At 38.7% G+C, this 23794-nt stretch overlaps 1 protein-coding gene across 1 annotated transcript in view; it reads left to right on the top strand.

The window, feature by feature from the left end:
- The window catches only part of GCH1 (GTP cyclohydrolase 1), a 48191-nt gene extending 37275 nt beyond the window's left edge, over positions 1 to 10916 (top strand). The window contains exons 3-6 of the mRNA XM_006180853.3: positions 1514 to 1569; positions 6938 to 6969; positions 7853 to 7937; positions 8714 to 10916. Coding sequence (XP_006180915.2) covers positions 1514 to 1569; positions 6938 to 6969; positions 7853 to 7937; positions 8714 to 8840 — 300 coding nt within the window. The 3' untranslated portion in view covers positions 8841 to 10916. The remainder of the gene's footprint in view (positions 1 to 1513; positions 1570 to 6937; positions 6970 to 7852; positions 7938 to 8713) is intronic.
- Positions 10917 to 23794: the final 12878 nt, after the last annotated feature.

Here is a 23794-nt window from a genome sequence, read left to right as displayed (position 1 = left end):
GCCTGGGACAGCAGGGCTCAGGATTTCCAGGAATGAGAGAACCTTTGAGCTCATCACTACCTTTTATTCTGAGTGAGAAAGTTAGGCCCGGAAAGCTATGACTTGTCCAAGAGGATGGGGAGAGGTAGCGACTTGGCTGGGGCCACACCCAGGAGCTGGACCCTGTTCTCAGCCCCTCTCCACTGTATTCTCTTACCTTCTGCTATGATTACCTCTGTGTTTGTGTTCTGCTTTTAAACATATTGCTCAGTGATGATTGTTTGAAACAGCCATCTAAATGACAGGATCTTCAGGAAGACAAAAAGTAGCACAGGAAATATAAATTATAGCTCTGCATGTAAGTATGTAAGTTTCAAGTTGTACAGAAGACCTTGGTTCTTTGGGAAAGTTTTAGCTCTGATTTTTCTTTAAAATACCCAGTGTTCAGCCGCTGCTTTACCTATCTCCCGTGGTCACCAGGAAGGCGATGAGTTGGTATTCTCAGACTCCCAAAGCACAGCGCTTAATAGATGAAAAAAAACTCACTAATTACTCCTAGATCAATTATTCAAGTAAATATTAGGTGAACAAATGCAACAAATGCTAGCAAACCATGATATAAATGAGTCATTTTTATGTTAGGTAAATTCACTGCCTATGAATGACCATTTATTAGCCTTTTTGGAGAACTGATGTCTTCTCATGCTTAATACTTGGCTGAAAGACATATAATATTTACATATTAGATAATTAGTGCTTTTTAAGATTATAGAAATCACTTTGGCTTATAGTAGGTCCTGCAGGAGTTTAGGTCTTAGGATTCAGGCTCTTGCTGAGTCAGTTTGTAGACGTGTCTTTTTTCTCCTGTCAAGAAGATGTGTTCTCCAGCAGCTTAGAAATGGGGCCATCAAGCACCACAGAAGGCGTAGAGACCCTTTTCTGTGCAACAGGGCTCTGCAACAGGGTGGGATTTTTAAGACCACTGTGATGTGTGGAATGGCACTATTTATAATTACAGTTTCAGACATTTAAAGGCTTTCTTGGCTACATTTTAATGTTGCTATGGATAATTTGCACTTTCCTGAGAATGTTTCCCCTCAACAGAGGAAAGACTATGAATTGTATCGTGTTTAACTTCCCCAGGAAGTGTTATACTTCACATTTGTCATTTTATTTTATTTTACTTTTTGGTGGAGGGAAGTAATTAGGTTTATTTATTTACTATTTTTAGAGGAGGTACTAGGGATTGAACCCGGGACCTCATGCATGCATGCACTCTACCACTTGAGCTATACCTCCCCCGCCATTTGTCATTTTATTAAGTCATTCTTATACATTTTCCTTTTACTGCATTTATGTAATTTTAAAACTGCTTATATATGTGCTTCATTTTCTAAGTCTTAAGACTTCTACATATTTTAAAGATATATTTATTGTGTTGAATTACCTAAATGTACTGTATTATGTTTCCTTATTTTGTCACAAAGAAGCACTGTTTTCACTTAACTTACGATTTCTGTCTCTTACTCTGAAGGTCCACATCGGTTATCTTCCTAACAAGCAAGTTCTTGGCCTCAGCAAACTCGCTAGGTGAGTATGACTGTGTGGTAAGTGAGATGACAGGACCTGCCCCTCCATGGTGAGAATCTCATCAGGCTTTGTCTCTTAATCAGTGTGGATCTAATGTAGAAGACGCGTTCCAACCTAGTTTATAGTTGCAGAGACAATACATAGACAATAAGTATAGTCTTAAAACAGACTGTAAGGACCTGAAACACAAATGCCCTTTTCTTCTCGCGTCCCCATTGCCTGCCTTCCACCTCCCACTCACACATCCTTGAGCTTTAGCTCACGCCTGTCTCCACAGAGCCTTCCCTGACTGGAGAGGATCCGAGGGTGCATGTGCTCATCTCCTGTTCTTTAAGGCTGTTTAGCTGACAGTGAGGGGTGGGAGATAAAACCTGGGCAGAGAGGTCTACTACACTATTTTGACTTCTAATCAAACCACCATTCGGGGCCTCTACCCTGTGTTCCACTGTACGTAGGTGCCTCCGGGTATCTCTGGGGTCTTGCAGGGCCAGTTGGTTCATTTCTGGTTCCTTTGGCTCTACAGACCCAAGACTGGGCCTTCCGTGGCTTTCTCTCAGCTCTAGTTTGAGAGTGCTTACTCTTCTCTTTCTCTCCTTTCTGCTACAGTCTTTTTTCATTCTTTGTCCTGTGGGTTCAGGCCTTTGCCACCATTTGAGTTTTAGGAAAGGGTGGTGATACACAAGCATAGTCGTCCGTGTTCAACTGGAGTCAACTTGAGGGTCAGTGTTCATGATAATAAAATATTGTTGGCTAGACCTAAATATCCTTTTTTGCAATTTCTTTACATAAAGTTAGTGAGTCCTGGGTGCTGGGGAAATACTGGGAGGTGTGTGTGTGTGTATTGAAAGAGATTTAAGAACAAAATGAAGTAGTATGTAATAAAATGCAATCATGTGCTTCCCCCCACCTTCTAAAAATGAACCAAGCTAAGTTTGGATAACTTGACTGAGGTGAAGGTGACTGTCGAAACTGGAATAAATGAATCTTTGACACCAACTGACTTCTGTGGCTCTGATGTGTTCCTGTTTCTTCATCACTTAAACCATCCTGAATGATGGTCCAGACCTTTTTCAAGTCTGTGTTGGAACCTGTGAACACCACCCTAGTAATCTCTGACACCTCTCCACAGCTGTTCTTTTTTCTCTTGTTTTCACTTCCACTTTCTCACTTATTTCTTCTAGGATTAAGAAGAAAGTAGGCAGAAGAGAGAAATTTAACTTCCTTAGTTTATGACCTCATTCCTGCTCAGTAATCTCATTACCAGTCAGGGCTACTTGGTACCATGAAAGGATGTTACTACATCGTAACCATCATTGCTTCATTGCATTAAGGCTCTTAACACAAATCCAAACATCTTGCTGCCTTTCAGTGATCTGTACTCAGTGGCAGTGCCAAGGAGTGGCTGAAAAACAGTGTTGGTGGTGATGGAGTAATTAACCATACTATAATTTCTATTAACAACCTCCTCCCCACTAACTTACTCCCAAATTATAACTAATGTCAACTGAATAAAAGTGCTTTTACTACAATTGGTTATTCTTACTGTTTTATAATGCACAGTCTAAGTAAGATCAGTATGCTTGCTGTGCAAACACAGCTATAGGCCCAGCCCTGTGGTATGCTTTCTTCCAGCAAGATTGCTATTCCTAAATCTTTCTTACATAGAAATTTTGAAATTACCCCTGTCTTGTCCATGTGTAAAAGGTATGGAGTAATTTTCATATTATAAAAAGCTTAGCAGACCACATTAGGCCATGATCTTAATGTAAACAGTCTTCTCTAGAAGACCACACTGTGTAGACTATGGGCAACATTTTATAGAAAGTTGTTGAGGGTCATCTTGTGAGATCTTGGAAAAAATGGTGCCTTGGGGGTAGAGTATCCTTTGGTTATTTCCTTTCTTAGCGAAAGGAAAAGATCTCCAATAATTAAGCTTTTATGAAACAATACAAAGGAGTTAATTATTAACAGGAGGATTTGTCCTTGTACTAATAGGATTAAAATATAAGAAAAACACTGGAATTATAGATCAAATAACTGAGTATGTTACTTTTGGATATTTTGTTAAAAAATCTGAATAGTCTATTAAATGAAACAGAAGACTAAGATTTTATCCAACTGCTTATTCCTTATACGAAGTAGGAATATTTAGGGAATGAAGAGTAATAAAGCTGAATATCTTAGCAAAACATTACCACTCATTTTAATCTTGCATGTGAAGTTTGTTCTATGCTTTCTTTTTTAAACGAATGACCTTTCAATGCCAGGAAAGTCAAATATCAAATAGTAAAGCCTTAAGTAACAAGAAAATGCCAGGAGTGAGTTGATCTGGTTTAACTCTAGTGAAATTCTAGAGTAAATTTAGTTTGAATAGAAATTCCTTTTGTTGCTGAAGACCCATTGGACATGTATTAGTTTTCTTGCTTTACAGTAATTGAACATAAGTAAATCTTGAATGTAGAATTGCAGTGCCTTGGGTAGCCATGGTTAATCTACTGGGCACCTTCTGTGAAAGGGCACTGGGTCCGTTACTGTGGCCGCTAGAGAGAAGGACACAGCCGCTACCCTCTAGGAGGGTGGACAGTACGGGGAGCAGGTGCCACAGAAATCCTGGTTTGGAGCTCTGAGTTCAGAGGTGCCAAGATGGCTGTGCCTGGTAGGGTTGGAGAAATCCAGGGGTGGAGGGCTGAGCAGAATTCTAAATGGAAGATAATTTCCTCTAGGTATAGTTAATGCATAAATAAAGGGAAATAAGAGGGTAGGAGCAAGGCATATTCCAGTGGATAGGGAGCAGGTTGGTTAAAACAAGTAAGAGATTTAGGCAGAGGAGACTGGGAGGACAGGCATGAGATTACAAAGGGGCCCTTTTTCCCTGTTTCTGCTATAAAAGTAATATACTAGAAGGTGGGGAAAGAACCTCTAGGCATGTATTCACTTAGGTTTGGGGCCAGAATTCATATTACCTGTGTGGTCCTCAAAAAACCCAAGGCACTAATTTAAGATGTCACTAAGGAGGTAACCCTCTAGCACCTAGCAGAATCAAGTGCACGTACTGATCCACTTTTATCCAGGCTTCAAACAATTCCCACAAATTTTCCTAAGAGCATATGAACAAGCCACCATAAGCCAAAGTCAGCTACAAATGGTCAAAGAGGGCAGATGCTGGAGTTAACAGATATGGAATATACAAGTGTGTTAGAAAATAAAGAGTCCTGAAAGCTTGACAAAGGATGACGAAACTTTCAGAATTAAATAGGCAGATTGGTAAAATGACCAATTACAACTTCTAGGGGAAAAAGATGTGATAATTGAATCTGAAGCCCAATACACTCATATTAAAGCAGCAAGATTTGGCACAGCTGAAAATTAGTGAACTGGAAGGAAGGTCCGAAACAATTGCACAGAAGGCAACACAGGTGGAAAACGTGATTGAGAACGTAAGATATGGAAGACTGAGAAGCTCCAATATGCCGAAATTCCTGAGATAAGAGGCAATGGGGTAGGGGTGATATTAGAGAAGGTAACAGCTGAAGACATTTCCAGAGCACATGCAGTATATCAGTCTTCAGATTCAGGAAGCCTAATAAATCCCAAACAGGCCAAATAAAATCAAGTCTCCACCCAGACACAATGCAGGCAACGGCAGAGTACACGTACTCAAATACCATAAAAGAAGCCACAGAAAAATATTACCTACAAGGTAACAGCAATTAGACTGACCATCCATTTACCAGGGGCAATACTGAAAGGCAGATAAGTATCAGAGTCAAACTAGAATTCTATTCCCAACAAGTACCTCTCAGCAAATTACCTTGAAGAGTGAGGGAAAAATAAAGATTTTTTAAATTCAAAGAAGCTATCTGTTGGGACACACCTCACAGGCCTGCAAGCCCTGTAGTTGCTCAGCCTCAAGACCAAACAAAGAGTCCTGGAGACAGTCACAGAGACATCAGCAGTTTAGTGGACAGGGAACCTTACAAGTCCTGGAGTAGGGTCCTGGAGCAACACCCACCACTTAAGGCACATGCAGCAATCTTCGCTGCTTGGGGTAGAATGAGGCTACCATTTATAGGGGGAACTGACGTCAGGTTGGCTCATCAGTTACCAGAGAAACCAGCGGCTGGGGCAGGGGGCAAGTATGTAGGCAGTTACCGATTAAGCCCTATCATTAGGAGGACTGGATAGTCATGTGAGTGAGGCAGGGACCAGTCAAGCAGGGGATGTAGAGAGAGCAAGAGGTTAGCCATCTTGAATGGCCTGACCATACAGTATATGAGTATCTTTAATGCTGAGAAAACAGAAATTCAAGACCTATTCATTACTTGAAAAATGAATAAACTAGGAATAAGAAATTATAAACTCTCTGAGCATAGGGGCTCTGTTCACCACATAATCATATACATAGTAGGCACTCAACAGACCTTCCTTTGGCATGATAGCAGCTACCCACCAGAAATGGGCAGGCACCATGGGTGACAGTATAATGTTAGAGGCATTCCTGTTATAGTAGGGTGGCAGATGTGTGACTTTACGTCGTTGGCTATCCCAGGTATAAAGAAGCAAGATGTCAGTTCTATCTGAGCAGCATAGTGGTGGGGGGGCTGGGGCGGAGGGCCGTAACATGCCTCAGAGGTGAGCTGATCCTTAAACTAGGTCCAAATTCATGACTAAAAGGCCAGATTTTAAGGAAAAGAGACTTCATGTGAATTGGAATCCTCAAGTGGGTGATTCACGTGGCCATCATTCCATTTCACAACTAGAGTAAATGATGTTGAAAGGGGAAATTCATCACTTGACAGATTGTGTTATGAGCTAAGATCAGGGGCTTTTATTCTGGGGGGTTAATCCTACTGAGTGCTTATGTAGACCTGTCTTATAAAGAGGTGTCTGAAGAAGTCTGTTTAGTTCTAATCCGATTATCCTAATAGGTTTAGTTGGTACGTAGTTGACGTTGGTCTGCTATTAATTAACAAATAGTCTTTTTATTTTTTACTTGAACTTTAAGCTCTGATTAAACAATATGATTAATTAGAACACTGGAGACTTGGTCTAAAATTGATAGCTAGGGATCTTGAAAATTACTCACCTCTAATTGTTGTTTTTCCTAAGTGAACATTACACTTAATTCTCTCTTTGGGGACTGAGGGAAGCAACATGTGTGTCGTGGTTAGTGGTCTCCTTTAGACCCTCCCTCTTCTCATTTTCTTGTAGTTTATGTATCTTTCTATCCTCCTCCTATAAGCATGACTCCCCTACCCACACCCTCCATTGCTTCAATACAGAAATTATTCTTTAGTCTTATGAGGAAGCCTTACCAATTTCACTTCAAACAATTTATGATTAACTAAAACAATTCTTTCTCTTCTAGGATTGTAGAAATCTATAGTAGAAGATTACAAGGTAAACATTTAAACTATTTTGTTTACAGAAAAACTTTTTCTTAAGGAAAAAGTATTTTTTGTTCTTACTGTAAGTGTAATACATACGACTTTAAAAATTAAAACCTCATAAGAATATAAAACAAAGTCTGCTGTGTTTCAGGTCTCCAGAACAAATCATTGTATTTGCATATTTCTTCACATTTTGTTGTATATACTAACATTTAAAAATCAACTTATTTTTATTATAATGTATTTGAAAATGGGCTTCACTTTCTTTTTTCCCTACTTTCTTTTCACTTAACATCTTAAACATTTTTTTTTCACATACATGTAACTATCTCATTAATTCTGTTGTGTATTTAGCATTCCATTGTATGGCTGTACTGTGGTTTGATTTAACTAACCCCTGCTCTCATTTGGGGATTTTGTCAGTTTTCAAACAGATGCAGTGCTCCAGTGAATGCTTATATGTTTTCAAAGATGAGTTGTTTATTCAGCACAGGAACTGCATTATTTAGGTTAAATCGTTGGTTTTCAACACTGCTCTAAGTACAGTTCAGTAATTGGACTGTAGCGCCTTTGTTAATCCTGTTGCAAGCTATTTATTAATTTGCTTTACTCTGCGTCCATGGGGGTACTTGTCAATATTCTGTTGGTCTTTCTGTGCACCTAAGGGACAGTCACCATTCTAATCCGTTCTCTCCAGCGGTGCTGGGGGACTCCAGGTGCCTCCTGCCGCCCGGGCAGCACAGCAAGTAAACTGGTAAAAGGTGGTGTGTCTTGGCTCTTAAACCTCGCAGAAGTCTTGCTTTTTAAGGTCGCAAATATTCTAGCGATAACAAAAGCTTCCAGCTGTCTGTTTGTGTCAGACTCTTAAACTGAGCTCCTTGTCCCATTCACAGTTCAAGAGCGCCTTACAAAACAAATTGCCGTAGCAATCACAGAGGCCTTGCGACCTGCTGGAGTTGGTGTAGTGGTTGAAGCAACGTAAGTACGCATTTGCCCTTAATAATGACATAGTGGGTTTTTCGGTTGGAGGTGTAAGGCTTAGATGCGGTGAATTTGTGCAACCAGTAGCGTTTTATGTCTTCTCTTGATTTCTTCTTTAGCTCTTTGTTGCTCTAAGTAGCATTTTCCTAATATTTTGTCACACATTTTGAAAATAAAGAGAGCTAAGGATAGGTCCAAAGGGCAACTGAAGACACTAATACAAGTCAGAATGAATTATGGGAACTGCACACATCTTGTGGGCAGTTTTTGTCCATTCTTTGTCATGGCATGAACTGTGAACTGTGAATGCTGTCCGGCTTCCTCAGGCTGCTTAGACCCACTGTGGTCACCGGTCTCTGGATCCTGCCTGATGAGACCAGCATGCTTCAGTATTTCTCTGAACAGCTAAGCCAGCTTAGTGCTGTCTTGGTTCTCAAGATGGATCAAAAGAGAATTCTGAATTTCTTCTTGCCTAGAAGCTGTGTATCTCTGTAGACCCTCTGTATTAGTTTTACTCAGAAAGAAGATTCCATTTCCCACCCCCTCCTGCTGGATGCCTTCAGGACTCGACCAGCTTTTATAAAATAAAAGCTCTAAGACCTAGAAACTTAAAAAAAGTTTCAGACCAAATTTGTCTAAGAAGCAATATTTTGACATACTTGGTAACTGAACTCATTGAGTCAGATTTAATCTTTCGGCCTTGCTTTTTATTTTAAAAACCAAACCAGCAACTGTCTACTCCGTGAAGCCACCTTTGCTGTCTTGTTTTGTAGACACATGTGTATGGTAATGCGAGGGGTGCAGAAAATGAACAGCAGAACCGTGACCAGCACGATGCTGGGGGTGTTCCGGGAGGATCCGAAGACCCGGGAAGAGTTCCTGACTCTTATTAAGAGTTGAGCCTCAGTGTGTGCCACGTGGTTTGCAGATCATGCAGCTAGTAGCGTCATCCATCTGGTCTTCATTGTTAGTACAGTCCACTGCCACTTGTTATAAACATGAACTTTATTCTTTGTCACTAATTGTATTTAGTAATTATTTATAGCAAGTCAAATAAAGATAATTAATAAAGGGGTGAGCCCTCTACTTTCTTCTTGCCACCTTTTAGTGGCAGCATTCAAGCAAACTGCCAATAGTGTAAGTTATGTGCATAAAACCACTGCCTTTCAGGTAACTTGAAGGTGCCAAGAAGGGAGAATTCCCATATTTTGTTCAGAGTCTGGTCATTTGATTCAGAAGCACAGGAGTCTTGGGAATGAGAGAAAACTATGGCCAATATATTTATTCTAGCCTCCCCAAATGAAAATGGTTTAGTGCTAAAAATAATTTATGTAAGTATGCAGCATTGATCTGCAAATTCAAAGTCCAGCAGGCTCCACTTTAATCATGTTTATTTAACCACAGTGACACTTTATTTTTATATATTTATTTTTTAACTATCCAGTTATAACATTAGTCATCAAGGGAAGGTAGTGGAATATCTATGTTTTCTTGTTTTTTGTTTTTTTACTGTGAGTTAAAAAGGCAATTTCTACCTTCCATTCTTTTTAAAATTCAAGTACAGGGAAATCAGTTCCTGGAGTTGTTTACGAGTATATTCTCTTGTCAACATACAGGGATTTAAACATTTAACTCTCTGTGCCTTGATGAGAATATCACACCATTTAGAGTGTACACACCTTCGCCTTTTTTAAAAAGCCATTGTTTTATCAGTCTTAGTACTGACACTGCAGATAACTCGTCCTCACAGTTCTGCGTTTACACATTTCTTGGGAGCTTGCTTTGTGTATTCCTTGTAGCTTCCTCAAAAAATTTTTTTTAACTTATTGAATATTTTTCTAAGTATTTTCAGAAACTTTTGAAAGTGTCCGTCATTTTCAGGTCTGCATAACCACAGCTTCTGTGAACGTGACAGAATGCAGAACTGCACTGTGGACTGTGTTATGAACTATGCCCCATGTCTGATGAACTCTGTATTGTTGGTGTCTGTGAAAATGCACCATAATTTTCTGGAATGACTGGAAAATACCGGAAGCCCCTTCACTGGTTTCCCTTGTGGTCCATAAGGATTTTGTCTTCAGTGTAACTGTTCAAGTGGTATAGGTCTTTTAGTCCAGGAAGCTGCTGCCTTATTAGCTTAAAATTTCCTCCACTGGGGCAGTGTGGGCCAAACTAAAACAAACAAACAAACAAAAGAAAACCCCAACTCTGCAAAAACACAGTTACTCCATGGAGAAGTCTCTCATTTGGTTGACACTGTGCTCTTCAAATTTATCCCATTTCCTTAAGAGGGATTAACTACAGTGGTTGCGGTGACCTTGGTAGTCCCGTCTCTGTCACTCTGAGGCCATTTTGCTTGTTATACGGCAAGATGGCAGAGGTGTCGTGGTTTTTTTTTTTTTTTTTTTTTTTTTTTACTTTTAATTATTCCCTACTTCTAATTCCTGTATTTTTTCCATATTTGGAGTTTCTAAAGTACAGTGGTGGTTGATTTTGAGTTCCTTTTGAAATCTAACCTGATATAGACATTATCCTGCTTAATGTTTAGACACTTAGAGACAATTAAACACTCAGCTCACACTTGGTATTTTAAAGTTTTCACAGGTGTAACTTGGAGGACCAAAGAAATTGTTAGCTATAAATTCATCTCTTTGCCATCAATTGCATTCCTTTTTAACAACTCTTTATTCCAACATTCCCTAGAAGTAGTTTCATAAAAATCTGAAGTATCCACAGTATTGGTCTGGAATATTGGTAAATAAAAAGTAATTACCTTGTCTGTTTTACTCTGGTCTGTAGCAGTTCAAAATTACCTTTTCATATCTGTGGCCTTGAGTCCATTTTGGGGATTTTTAAGAATTTGATGCATTTAAACACATTGTTCAATTTAATTGTTCACATTTTATGTATGTGTGTATGTTCCTAAAGATGGTTTTATTTAAATTATTAAAGTGTTACGACTTTGCTCTTGTGAAACTAGCTTCTTTTTGAACAACTGGTATAGATACATCAACAAATTTGATTATTTAAATTGCATTCTGTTTTAGCAAAGATACCCTTCATAAAGGCTTCTGTCAGCCATCAAGCTACTAGAATATAAATCCCAGAATATAAATTTAACCCTCCGGTATTTAGTTTGAGTATTACTGCCCTCACCCTCCTGCAGTAATGGGAAGGGGCGATCTGGGGTAAGAGTAAGGAATCTGAGTGGCCCTCATGTCCCTGATCTAAGCCTAAGTTTGGGTAATGACAGCTCCTGAGAATGTGCACTGCTTTCTGTGTGGAAGCAGCTGAGGAAGGAAGAGCTGGCTAGAGCAGGGAGCTGGGCAGTGCAGGGAGTGGAAGTTTCCCTCCCTTTTCTAGGGAGCAGCCTGCCTGGGCAAAACTTCCAAGTAGGAGCAAAGGTTTTGCTTTTGCCACCTCTTTTATGTCTGTGCCTGGTGACTCATCATTTCCTCTTTTGGGTGGTCTACTGCACCTAGGCAGAGACCCAACCCTCACTGGTTGTCAGTCTGTCCAAGTGCTGCTGCTTCTCGAAGGACCTCTGGATTGTGGGTAGTGAACCTAACCATCTAAACTAGGAGTGCACGAAACTGCTAAAACCACAACACACAGATGTCAATCCAGCAATGAGCTGCTACATGTAAAAGGATGAAGTTAGAACATTCTCTAACACCATATAGAAAAATAAACTCAAGATGGATTAAAGACCTAAATGTAAGACTGAACACTATACAACTCCTAGAGGAAAACATAGGTGGAACACTATTTGATGTAAATCGCAGCATTGTTTTTTTGGATCCATTCCCCAGAGTAATAGAAACAAAAGCAAAAATAAACAAACAGGTCCTAATTAAACTTACAAGCTTTTGCACAGCAAAGGAAACCATAAACAAAACAAGAGGAGAACCTATGGAATGGGAAAATATTTGCAAACAATGCAACCAACTAGGGCTTAATTTCCAAAATACACAAACAGCTCATACAACTCAATAACAAAAAAAACATAATCCAATAAAAAAATAAGCAGAAGATCTAAACAGACATTTCTCCAAAGAAGACATAGAGATGGCCAATGGGCACATGAAAAGATGCTCAACATCGCTATGAGAAATGCAAATCAAAACTACAATGAGGTATATCACCTCACACCAGTCAGAATGGCCATCATCAAAAAGTCTACATACAGGTGCACCTGGAAAGGCAGCCGCCCCTGCAGCCACCACATCACTGGTCAGGCACTGCACGTTCATGGGGAACCTGGTGCTAAACCATTCCTAGAAGACCTGCTTCTTGGTCAGGGTTTAGTACGTAGCAGAGTAGCCCCTTCACTGCGATCTATTTAAAGTCAGCCCTCCACACAAGGGTTTGTAAAAACCAAAAGAGAAAAAAAAGGAAAAAAGTCTACAAATAACAAATGCTGGAAAGGGTGTGGAGAAAAGGGAGCCCTCCTACACTGTTGGTGCGAATGTAAGTTGGTGCAGCTACTATGGAAATTCCTTAAAAACTAAAAATAGACTTACCATATGATCCAGTGATCTCACTCCTGGGCACGTATCTGGAAAAGACAAAAACTCTTAATTCAGAAAGATACATGCACCCCAATGTTCATAGCAGCAATATTCACAATAGCCAAAACATGGAAGCAACCTAAGTGCCCACTGACAGATGAATGGATAAAGATGTGGTGTATATATATATGTGTGTGTGTGCGTGTGCATACACACACACACACACATATATATATATATAATGGAATATTACTCAAGCCATAAAAAAATAAAATAATGCCATCTGCAGCAACATGATGGACCTAGATATTATCATAGTAAGTGAAGTCAGAGAAAGACAAATACCATATGATACCACTTATATGTGGAATCTAAAAAAAATGATACAAATGAACTTATTTACAAAACAGAAATAGATTCACAGACATAGAAAACAAACTGATGGTTACCAAAGGGGAAGAGGTGGAAGATAAATTGGGAATTTGGGATTAACAGATACATACTACCATATATAAAATAGATAACAAGGACCTACTGCATAGCACAGGGAACTATAGTCAATATCATGTAATAACCTGTAATGGAAAAAAATCTGAAAAAGAATACACACATACACACACATAACTGAATCACTTTGCTGTACACCTGAAGTACTGCAAATCAACTATACGTCAATAAAAACAACAACAACAACAACAACAACAACAACAAGCTGCTGCTCCTGAGTTTTTTCACTGCAGATTGAACTGGCTGAGTTCCTTGTTTTATCACTTAGTGGAAGAGCAGTTGGAGACATCAAAGGTCTTAGAGAAGGATGTCTGTCAACACAGAACCCCCGGATTCACCATGATGGGCCTGGTCCTCCTGCTGACAGTGGAGAGGAAAGTCTCAGTAGATGCGCTCAAGGGTGAAGTGTAAATACCTGACAGCCCCAACCCTTTCAGGGGCATTAGCTTTGTGCTTATTTTAGTCTTTATTATGGAAAAAAATGTACAACAGTAGGTAGTACACGAGTTCATGACCCTCATATGCCCATCATCCAGCTTCAGTAAGTCTCAGCTCATGGTCATCTTGATTCCTCTGTACCTCCCCTCCCCACTGGATTACTTCAAAGAAAATCGCAGACTTCATTTCATCCATAAATATTTCAGATTATCTAAAAGCAGAAGAATCTCATAACCCAAATACCATTATCACACAAAAAGTTAATGCTTTAATATCAGATATTCATTCAGTATTCAATTTTTTCCCATTGTCCCATAATTTAAAAAAATAGTTTGAGTCAAGGTACAAATGAAGTCCATACATTGCAATTGGTTGATTTGGGTTTTTGTTAAATTATGGTTAAAAACACATAAAATTTACCATCTTAACCATTTTTTAAGTATTTGGTAAAATAGTAACTTTACACACGTTGTACAACAGATCTCTAGACCTTTTTCATCTTGCAAAATTGAAACCCTCTACCCATTGGACAAGTACCCCTTTTCCCCTCCCCCAGCCTCTGGTAACCACCATTCTACTTCCCAAGAATGTGCTTCAGATTCTTCATATAAGTAGAATTATGTGGTATTTGTCTTTTTGTGACTAGTTTATTTCACTTAGCATAACATCCTCAAGATTCATCCATGTTGTAGCATGTGGCAGGATCCCCCCCCCCCCTTTTTTCAAGGATTTCCTTCTTTTTAAAGGTTGAATAATACTCCATAATATGTAAAACTACATTTTCTTTATCCATTCATTGCTGATAGACATTTAGATTGTTTCCACCTCTTGGCTATTGTAAATAATACTGCAACAAACATGGGTGTGCAGGTATCTCTAGCTCCTGTTTTCAGATCTTTTGGATATACAAACCAGAAGAGAAATGGCTAGATCATATCATAATCCTTTAAAATTTTTTGAGGAAACTCCGTACTATTTCCCATAGCTGCTTTACCATTTTACATTTCCACAAACAGTGCACAAGACTTCCAATTTCTCCACCTCCTTGCCAAAACTTGTTATTTTTCGTTTTTTTTGATAGTGGCCATCCTAATGGGCATGAAGCAATATTTCATTGTGGTTTTGACTTGCATTTCCCTGATGATTAGTGATGTTGAGTGTCTTTTCATGTGCATATTGACCATTTGTACATCTTCTTTGGAGAAATGTCTATTTAAGTACTTTTAAAAAATCAGGTTATTTGATTTTTTTGTTGTTGTTGTGTTGTAGGTGTTCTTTATATATTAATCCCTTATCAGATAAATAGTTTGCAAATATTCTCTCCCATTTTGTAGGTTGCCTTTTCCTTTACTGCACAGAAGCTTTTAGGTTTAGTGTGGTCCCATTTGTCTCTTTATTCCTTTGTTAACTATACTTCAGTGTCATACACATGAAATCATTGCTCATTCCAGTGTCATAAGATTTCCTCCTTTGTTTTCCTCTGGGAGTTTTATAGTTTCAGTTCTTTAAGTTTAGGTTTTTAACCCATTTGAAATTAGAAAGTGTGAGACCTCCTGCTTTGTTTTTCTGTTCCAAGATTGTTTTGGCTATTTGGGAATTTCTGAGATTTCATATGAATTTTAGAATGCCTTTTTCTATTTCTGCAAAAAAAAAAAAAGCCATTTGGGTTTTGACAGGGATTGCATTAAATCTGTAGACTGCTTTGGGTAGTATGGATATTTTAACAACACTAAGTCTTGCAATTCATGAACAAGGGATATCTTTCCATTTATTAATATCTTCTTTAATTTCTTTCATCAATGTTTTATAGTTTTCCAGTGTATAAGTCTTTCACCTCCTTAGTTAAATTTATTCCTAAATATTTTATTCTTTCTATTAGCAGACTTTATTTTTTAGAGAAGCTTTAGATTCACAGTAAAACTGAGTGGGAGGTATAGAGATTTCCCACATACCTCCTGCCCCCACTCATGTAGAGCCTTCCCCTTATCAACATCCCCCACCACACGGGTACATTCGTTGCAACTGATGAACCTCTACTGACACATCATAATCACCCAAAGCCCATAGTTCACACTAGTTTTCACTCTTGCTGTACATTCTATGGGTTCAGACAAAAGTATAATGATATGTATCTACCATTATAGTGTCATATGGAGTAGTTTCACTACCCTAAAAATCATCCATGTCCCACAATCATCACCTATTTTATTCTTGTTAGTGCTATTGTAAATGGAATTATTTTCTTAATTTCCTCTTCAGATGGTTCGTTGATGTGTCTTTAAATTCTTTCTAAAGATGTAGATTCACCTCTTGCTCCCTCTGTCCCAAAGTCTCCTTACAATTTTGGGAGGTCATTTGCTTTTCAGAAGCCCTTAGATTTCCCCCAAGAAATGTCAACTGCTGGAATGTCTGTGGCGGACTCCGACTAAGTGAAACTTCAGCTGAGCAGAAGACAAAAGGGTTGTTCTCTTCTACAACACTTCTCCATGACCTTGGACTCCTACTCCTGAGGCAGCCCAGCTCAGCCTGGTCCTGCTCGGCCCTTACCTTGGACACAGCTCTTCTTTGTTTTGTAACTCAGAGTCACCCTCCCAGGTGTGGAACAGAGTTCACTCCTTTTTTGGGAGGGTCTGTCCTTTCTGGACTGGCTTCAGTTTTAAAACATCTATCACATGAGTTCCTTGGCTTTAGCATGGTGGGTTCCGTGGCTGCCAAGATTTTGGTTAGGGAGGAAATGTTATCATAGGACTGGAAATGGTGAGTCCCACGAGACTTAATATCACTTTGAAGGCCTATTCCTGGGCAATTCAAAGGTTTTGGTTGGACGGCGGGAGTGTTTGGGTGTCTGACTTCAGTCACATTTTCATGGCCCTGTGAGTAAAAATACAGCCTCTGGCTGACTGGGATGGGAGGGAGGTGGCACATCCGGTCTTCAATTTAAGCAGCCTCTTGTAGTCTCTCCATAACGGTGTAGTTACGACTTGCTCGCAAATCCCGTTGGGAGGATGCCTAGCACATGCATCACACAGCCCTAATGCATCCATCCGCTTTTTCTCTTATTTCTACATTCTCCTGTTTGGTTTGAGCAATGTGTCCACAACTCTGACCTTTTGGAAAATCCTTGAACTTTGGGAACTGACCGTGCTGCCCAGAGAGCCGTGGTCTGGCTGCTGATCAGAGTTAAGAAGGCTGTGTTGGGGGAGTCCTGCGATGCAGCACCTGGGCGTGGATGAAAACTTCCTCAGAGGCTGCCACCCTTAGGTTATGTAGATTTTCTGCCGATTTTAGGACGAGTTTCTTCTTCTCCTTCCTCTTCCCAGATCTTTTCATGTTTGAAAACGTGCCAAATAAACAGACAAAAGAGATTTTTCTCATGCGGGGCCATTTCACTTCTAAAACTTAGGGACAGTTACCAAAGGGTAAAGGGTGAGGAGGGATAAATTAGGGGTTAGGGATTAACAGACACACATTACTATATATAAAATAGATAAACAAAAAGGACCTACTGTATAGCCCAGGGAACTATATTCAATTTTTTTGTAATGACATGTAATGGAAAAGAATCTGAAAAGAAAAAAAATATATGTGTATGTATAACTGAATCACTTTGCTGTACACCTGAAGCTAACATAGTAAATCAATCACACTTCAATAATAATTAAAAAAAAAAAAAACCTTAGGGACAAATTGAATAGGAAACAGAAAAGCTAGTGAATAAAAATCAGTTTCAAATGACTAGCAGGGACCACAGAGTTATTTCATATTGATCACTGGGAAAGTATCTTTAACCAAGGACAACTAATTTCAGAGCAAAATTTCTCATTTTTCATTCTGGGTCCTTCTGAAAGTTGATTCACCAGGGAGCAAAGAGCATGTGAATTTGAAGTTCTCAACTAAATATCTGAACTTCCCTTGCCTAGCAGTTGTTAAAATCACCTTGTGATGAAGAGGTGGGAGAAGAGTGACTGCTCACATTAGTGCTTGAGTATTTTAACAGAATTTCCTTATAGATTTCATATTTAGAAAATAATTATAAAATTTAAAGTAGCTTGTGTACTTGAAGTATAAATAGGTCAACAATGAAGTCTCATAGACTTCTTATCTAGAACACTGTGAAATGAAAATTAAGATCAAAGTGAAACCCCGAGTCCTGAGAACTGATAATTTACGTTTCCTGCATTTTCAGTTTTTGGGGGATGGAAGAGAAATCTTCCAGATTTAACACTGTGTGTATATGAGTATGCATGTGTACATGTACATGTGCATATGTGTGTTTGTATGTGTGTATATGTGAGTGTGTGCTTATATCCAACATTAAATCTGGAAAAGTTTTTATAAGGTGCTACTTTTTTTATGGGATGTACTAAACTTTTAATAGTACTTTCTACAAGTATTACTTTCTTTTTTTGAACTGAAACATAGTTGGCTTACAATGGTGTGTTAGCTTCTGGTGTAAAGCATAGTGATTCAGTTAAACGTATATTTTCTTATTCTTTTTCACACGTATTATTTTCTTAATAGCTTTCTTAAGTAAAAAGGAGTTTCATTTTATCAGTGAGAAATTTGGGGCTCAGGGAGGATTAAATGACTTGAGTCACTGCCACTGGGTTGAAGAGCAGAGGTCCCTGTCTTGACTCCACCTATTGGTCTTCCTGTTAACCAATGGGCCCAGAGCATGAGATCACCTCTAGCTCACAGCTGCAGCTGGTTAATCTTTTCCAGTTAACTTCTGTAACCCTGAGCCTCACTCTTTTGAACTGTAATCATATTTTTTAAAAAATTTAAATTTTAGATTTTATGATCATGGCCCATACACATTTAATTATTGTGCAGTATTTGCTAAAACTGGATTTCCTGCCCACAAAATATATTGGCCTTAATATGTAGAATCAGATTTTTGATGATGTATGCCATCAGTTTTGCCTTTTGAACTAAAAAGTGCTGCTGGGAGTAACTTTAAGATACGAGTGTCAGTCGGCCGCCTGTGGTTCCACATTTAAAAAATATTGTGTAGAGAAAGAAGAACAGCAGGAGGAATCACACTCCTTGAGTTCAGGCTATACTACAAAGCTACAGTCATCAAAACAGTATCGTACTGGCACAAAACAAGATGCATAGATCAATGAAACAGGATAAAGAGCCCAGAAATAAACCCATGCACTTATAGTCAACCTATGACAGAGGAGGCAAGGATATACAATGGAGAAAAGATAGTCTCTTCAATAAGTGGTGCTGGGAAAACTGGACAATATATGTAAAAGAATGAAATTAGAACATTCTCTAACTCAAAATGGATTAAAGACGTAAATGTAAGACTGGAAACCATAAAAGTAGAGGAAAACATCAGCAGAACCCTCTGACATAAATTGCAGTAATATTTTTTTTGGATCTGTCTCCTAAAGCAAAGGAAATAAAACCAAAAATAAACAAATGGGACCTAATTAAACTTAAAAGCTTTTCCAAAACAAAAGAAACCAGCAACAAAACAAAAAGACAACCTACTGAATGGGAGAAGATATTTGCAAATGATATGACCAATAAGGGATTAATATCCAACATATATAAACAGTTCCTATAACTCAACATCAAAAAAACAAACAGTCTGATTTAAAAATGGGTGGAAGGCCTAAATAGACATTTTTCCAAAGAGGAAAAGCAGATGGCCAACAGGCACATGAAAAGGTGCTCAACATCGTTCATCATCAGGGAAATGCAAATCAAAACCACAATGAGATATCACCTCACACTTACCATCAAAAAGAACACAAATAACAAATGTTGGGGGAAGATTTGGAGAAAAGGGAATCCTGATATACGGTGGGTAGGAATGTAAATTGGTGCAGCCTCTGTAGAAAACAGTATGGAGGTTTCTCAAAAAACTAAAAATAGAACTACCATATGACCCAGCACTTCCACTTCTGGGTATATATCTGAAAAAAGCAAAAGCACTAATCAGAAAAACATATGTGCACCTACGTGCACCCATGTTCACAGCAGCATTATTTATAGTAGCCAAGATAACGGAAACAACCTAAGTGTCCATCAACAAATGACTGGATAAAGAAGATGTGGTGTATACATATACAGTAGAATACTACTCATAAAAAAGGGCAAAATTCTGCCATTTATAGCAACATGGGTGGACTTGGAGGGTATTTGCTAAGTAAAATTAGTCAGACAGAGAGAGACAAATACTGCATGATATCACTTATATGTGGACTCTAAAAAATACAACTAGTGAATATAACAAAAAAGAAGCAGACTCACAGATACAGAGAGCAAACTAGTGGTTACCAGTAACGGGGGAGGAGGGGCAAAACAGGGGTGAGGGAGTGGGAGGTACAAACTGTTGTGCGTAAGACAGGCTCAAGAATGTATTGTACAACGTGGTAAATACAGGCAATATTTTATAACTGTAAATGGAAAGCGACCTTTAAAACTGTATAAAAATTAAAAAATTAAATATAAATAAAAATACTATATATATTTTAAACTGGTAATAAACAGTACTTAGCACAAAATTCAAACAGCACAAAAGGGTATTAATGAGAAGCGTACCTCTGCCTCTACCCTTGAGTGAGCTAGACGTCTGTTGCCATCAGGGATATTTTATGACATGCTTTACTATTACTGAAAAATGAAAACCCTTCCCTTCTCCACCTAGGCTGACTATACGTGCTTCCTAATGGTAGAATGCGTGCCTCTAAAGTGGTGAGTGGTCTCTGTAACAAACAATGTAAGATCCATTACAATTATTATTTCTAGTGTTCTTTTTAAATCAATGTTAGGTGCTTTCTCAAAAAATTGTTTAGTGAAAACTTTTTCCCCCAAAATGTGTCCATTTTTATAGAACTTTGACCACCTGAGCAAAAGAAAAGTGCTTCTGGTGAGCTGAGTGTCTAAAGCAGAGACTCTTAAAATTTGGTTTTCTTTCACTTTTCACCTTTTTGGAATAGGTAATACATTTATTTGCAAACCTTATGAAAAGCACAAAAGGATATTCAGTGAAAAGTCTCTGTCCCCAGCCACCCAGTTCCCCTCCCCAAAGTCACTGTTTTGTACTACTTACTGTCTTATATATATTTCTGAAAACAGTTAAGGCATGGGTGGACAAAATCATTCACACACAGTTATTTTTATAGTAGATACAGCATGTATCTGTTTGCTTATTTAAATCAAGGATTCTTGACTATGTGTGCCCATCAGAATCACATGGGGGAACTTTCAGACCATCACTGTGCCTGTGTCCTAGGTGGCCTTATTTACTCTCTGTAGTTGTACTTGGAAAGAATTGCCCTTGCTTATTCTGGTGGGCTCTCCCAGTTGTGAAACAACCATTCAGACCCGTGGAGCCCATCAGGAAACCACTGGGCCCATGCCCAGGCAATCTGGGCAGGGGAAAGCTGTGTGGATCGCTCTGTGAGCAGATGGTTTCCCCACCGAGGGTTCAGGGCATCTGCAACCACTCAGTTGATAAGGCTAAAGGTAAATTGTCCCTTAAAAGGGACTGTCTCCAGATTAATAGAATCAGTGCTGCAATTACCTGTGTATAAATCACTTAGTTCTCTGGCCTGATTTTTCTAAACATATCCTACTTTTTCCCCTCTGATTTTCATAGCTGTTTATCATAGAAAACATAGAAAATATAGTAAGGCATAAAGAAAAAGACCAGGTACCCATAATTACATAGACTAGGGATAACTACTGTTAACATTTGTTTCATTTTACTTTTTAAATTGTGCAAATAATATGTGGACAATTCTGGAGTATTTAAGCAAATCCATGCAGATATTATCTATATTTACTTTAGTCTGTAATACTAATGGATAAAGGGTAAGGAAGGACTTTACATACACACACACACACACACACAATCACACCCTACAAAAATCTACAATGATTACTTAATATCATAACCATTTTGCATTGGCCTTTCCCCCGACTGTCTCAAATTTCTTTTTAGAGTTCGTTATTAACACTTTGATAGATGCTCTGCCAATCCTCGCCCCCTCCTCCTGCCAGTGTAGCTGTCTGCGATACCTGGATACTGTAAAGCACACGTAGCCTTTCCCTCTCCTATCCTGGTATCTTATACTGGTGTATCTTATCCTGTATCTTTGTTTAAACGCTTACATGACATTCCAGGGTAGAAATGTCATAATGTATTGATCAGTTTCATAATGATGGACTTTTAGGTTGCCTCTGGTTTTTTATTATTAGGAATAATTCTACAGTAAACATCTCTGTTTCTCAAGAATAAGGCTCTAGATATGGATTTACTGGGACAAAGAAGTCACCTCCCTCTCTCTCTTCCCCTCCCCTAAGTAACAATGCATGGCCTCAGATGAGCTATTCACCCCCACCTTCTGCAATGTATGTATGTCTTCTGTCTTAAAGCCAAAATTTTTATAGCACACAAGTTAATTTCTTCTTTCACCTAGGAGTAACTTTGCACTTCACTTATCTTGGCCCATTCACACTTTTAAACAGAAAATGTTATAGAGACAATTGTAGGTTTACATGCAGTTGTAAGAATCACTACACAGAGATCCTTTATATAATTTGCTGGGTTTCCCCAATGCTAAATTTAGCAAAACTATCATACAATATCACAACCAGGATGTTGACATTGATACAATTCACTAATCTTATTCAGCCTTCCCCATTTTCACTTGTGCTTATGTGTCTGTGTGTCGGGGTGTGTGTATTAAGTTTTATGCAATTTTATTGCTTTTGCTGGTTGGTGTATCCACTATCACCATCAAGATACTGAGCAATTTCATTTCCACAAAGAGCCATTGTATTGCCTTGTTATAATCACACACACCTCTTTCACATTTTAAAAAGACTCTTGATAAATATCCCAAATTACTTCCTGGCAAGGTATTACCAGAATTGAGCATCATTTAAAAAATGTAATATATTACTAGGGAGGGCAATATTTTCACTGTCCTACCTTTATGTTAAAGTCTTTTAATACATTTATTATCAAATTGAGTCCCAAAGAGTACTGCAAACCCTCTCCTAAAGGATATGGGACAGCCATTTCTTTCATGTCTTTGGTTGTCTAATACTTCAGAATAGTATTTACTGCAAAAATCAAATCATTGAAGCTGCCAAATGTAATAAGCATACAGACTTATGTCTTTTACAAAGCTGGTACTAACTTTATAGAAACTCTACTCATGGGGTTGAGGTAACAGTATTTTGCTTAATGAGGTCTTCTGGCTAAGGGCAGACTGGAAGACTTTGCTAAAATTATTTCTAAAAGGATCGGATCTAAATCAAAGGATACTTACCTTTTCTCAGCACAGTTTAATGAAAAATAATTTGATTTTCTTTGAGTGGAGGTAACTCTGGCAGGAGGGGCCCTCTCAGTCTATCTCTCTGAGAAATGAGCATATTTGTTCTGCTTGTCACTGATCAGGGTAATCCAAGTCATCGTGGCAGCTGGCTCCTTGTGTGGGGTCAGAATTCTTACTGGTCTACAGTGAATCAGTGGGGATCCACCTTTTAGTATAAGCTATCATTTCTCCTAAAGACAGAGCGTTGCTGAACTTGGAATTGAGGAGATTATAAACAATGTTATAGAAATGAACTTGGAATAGAGGGAACTGTAAAGAAAGTATTGGGTGGAAGTGGAATTAGAAGGGACTATCCTTAGACAAACACAGCATGGAGAGGCACCAGGGCTGGAAATGAATGGAAAAATGGACACATACGTTGCATGGCAGATGCAACTTAATTTCAGCCATGTAATCATGTACAGCTTAGATCTATAAATCATATATGGAGTATAAACAAAGAAGATGGACTCTGAAAGACCCTATGTGTATTTGCCATTTAGAACAACACTAAATGCAAACGTCCTTTGCCTCAACAATTCTCCTTTGGGGAATTTATCCTCTACATGTATTTGTATATGTGTGAAACTGACATTTGTGTACAAGGTTACTCACTGCAGCATTGTTTGTAATAAGAAAGCTCTTGTTTATACGTCAGCTCAAAACTCAAAGTATGTAAAATAATCGCATGAAGTTTGGGTTGTGATTTCTAGTGTCCTTCCACCCAGAGGCAGGTCAGATTCTGATCCACTGTCCATTTTTATCTCTTGGGTTTACAAGGCACAAAGTTCTGAGGATGGACAGGACACTTGGTTGGTTCGTGCTGAGAGCCCCTAGAGGCCTCTCATTCTAAGAGCAGCCTGTGGCCGGCAGTCGTGGCGTTCTTGACAGTCTTTTACATTGGAGACTGGAACAGGGCGGTTTGGGGGAACTTGTCCTTTGACAAAGTGTTCTGTAAGCAGATGAAGTGAGGGAAGCAGAACTGTCCTCATCATCCTTTTCCTCTTACTCTTTCCCCTTAGGATCAGAAGCAAAAGGCCTCAAATCTTCCTTA

The sequence above is a fragment of the Camelus ferus genome, chromosome 6 (assembly GCF_009834535.1).
Source record: "Camelus ferus isolate YT-003-E chromosome 6, BCGSAC_Cfer_1.0, whole genome shotgun sequence".
Lineage (NCBI taxonomy): Eukaryota > Metazoa > Chordata > Mammalia > Artiodactyla > Camelidae > Camelus > Camelus ferus.
This window is presented reverse-complemented; position numbering and strand designations above follow the sequence as displayed.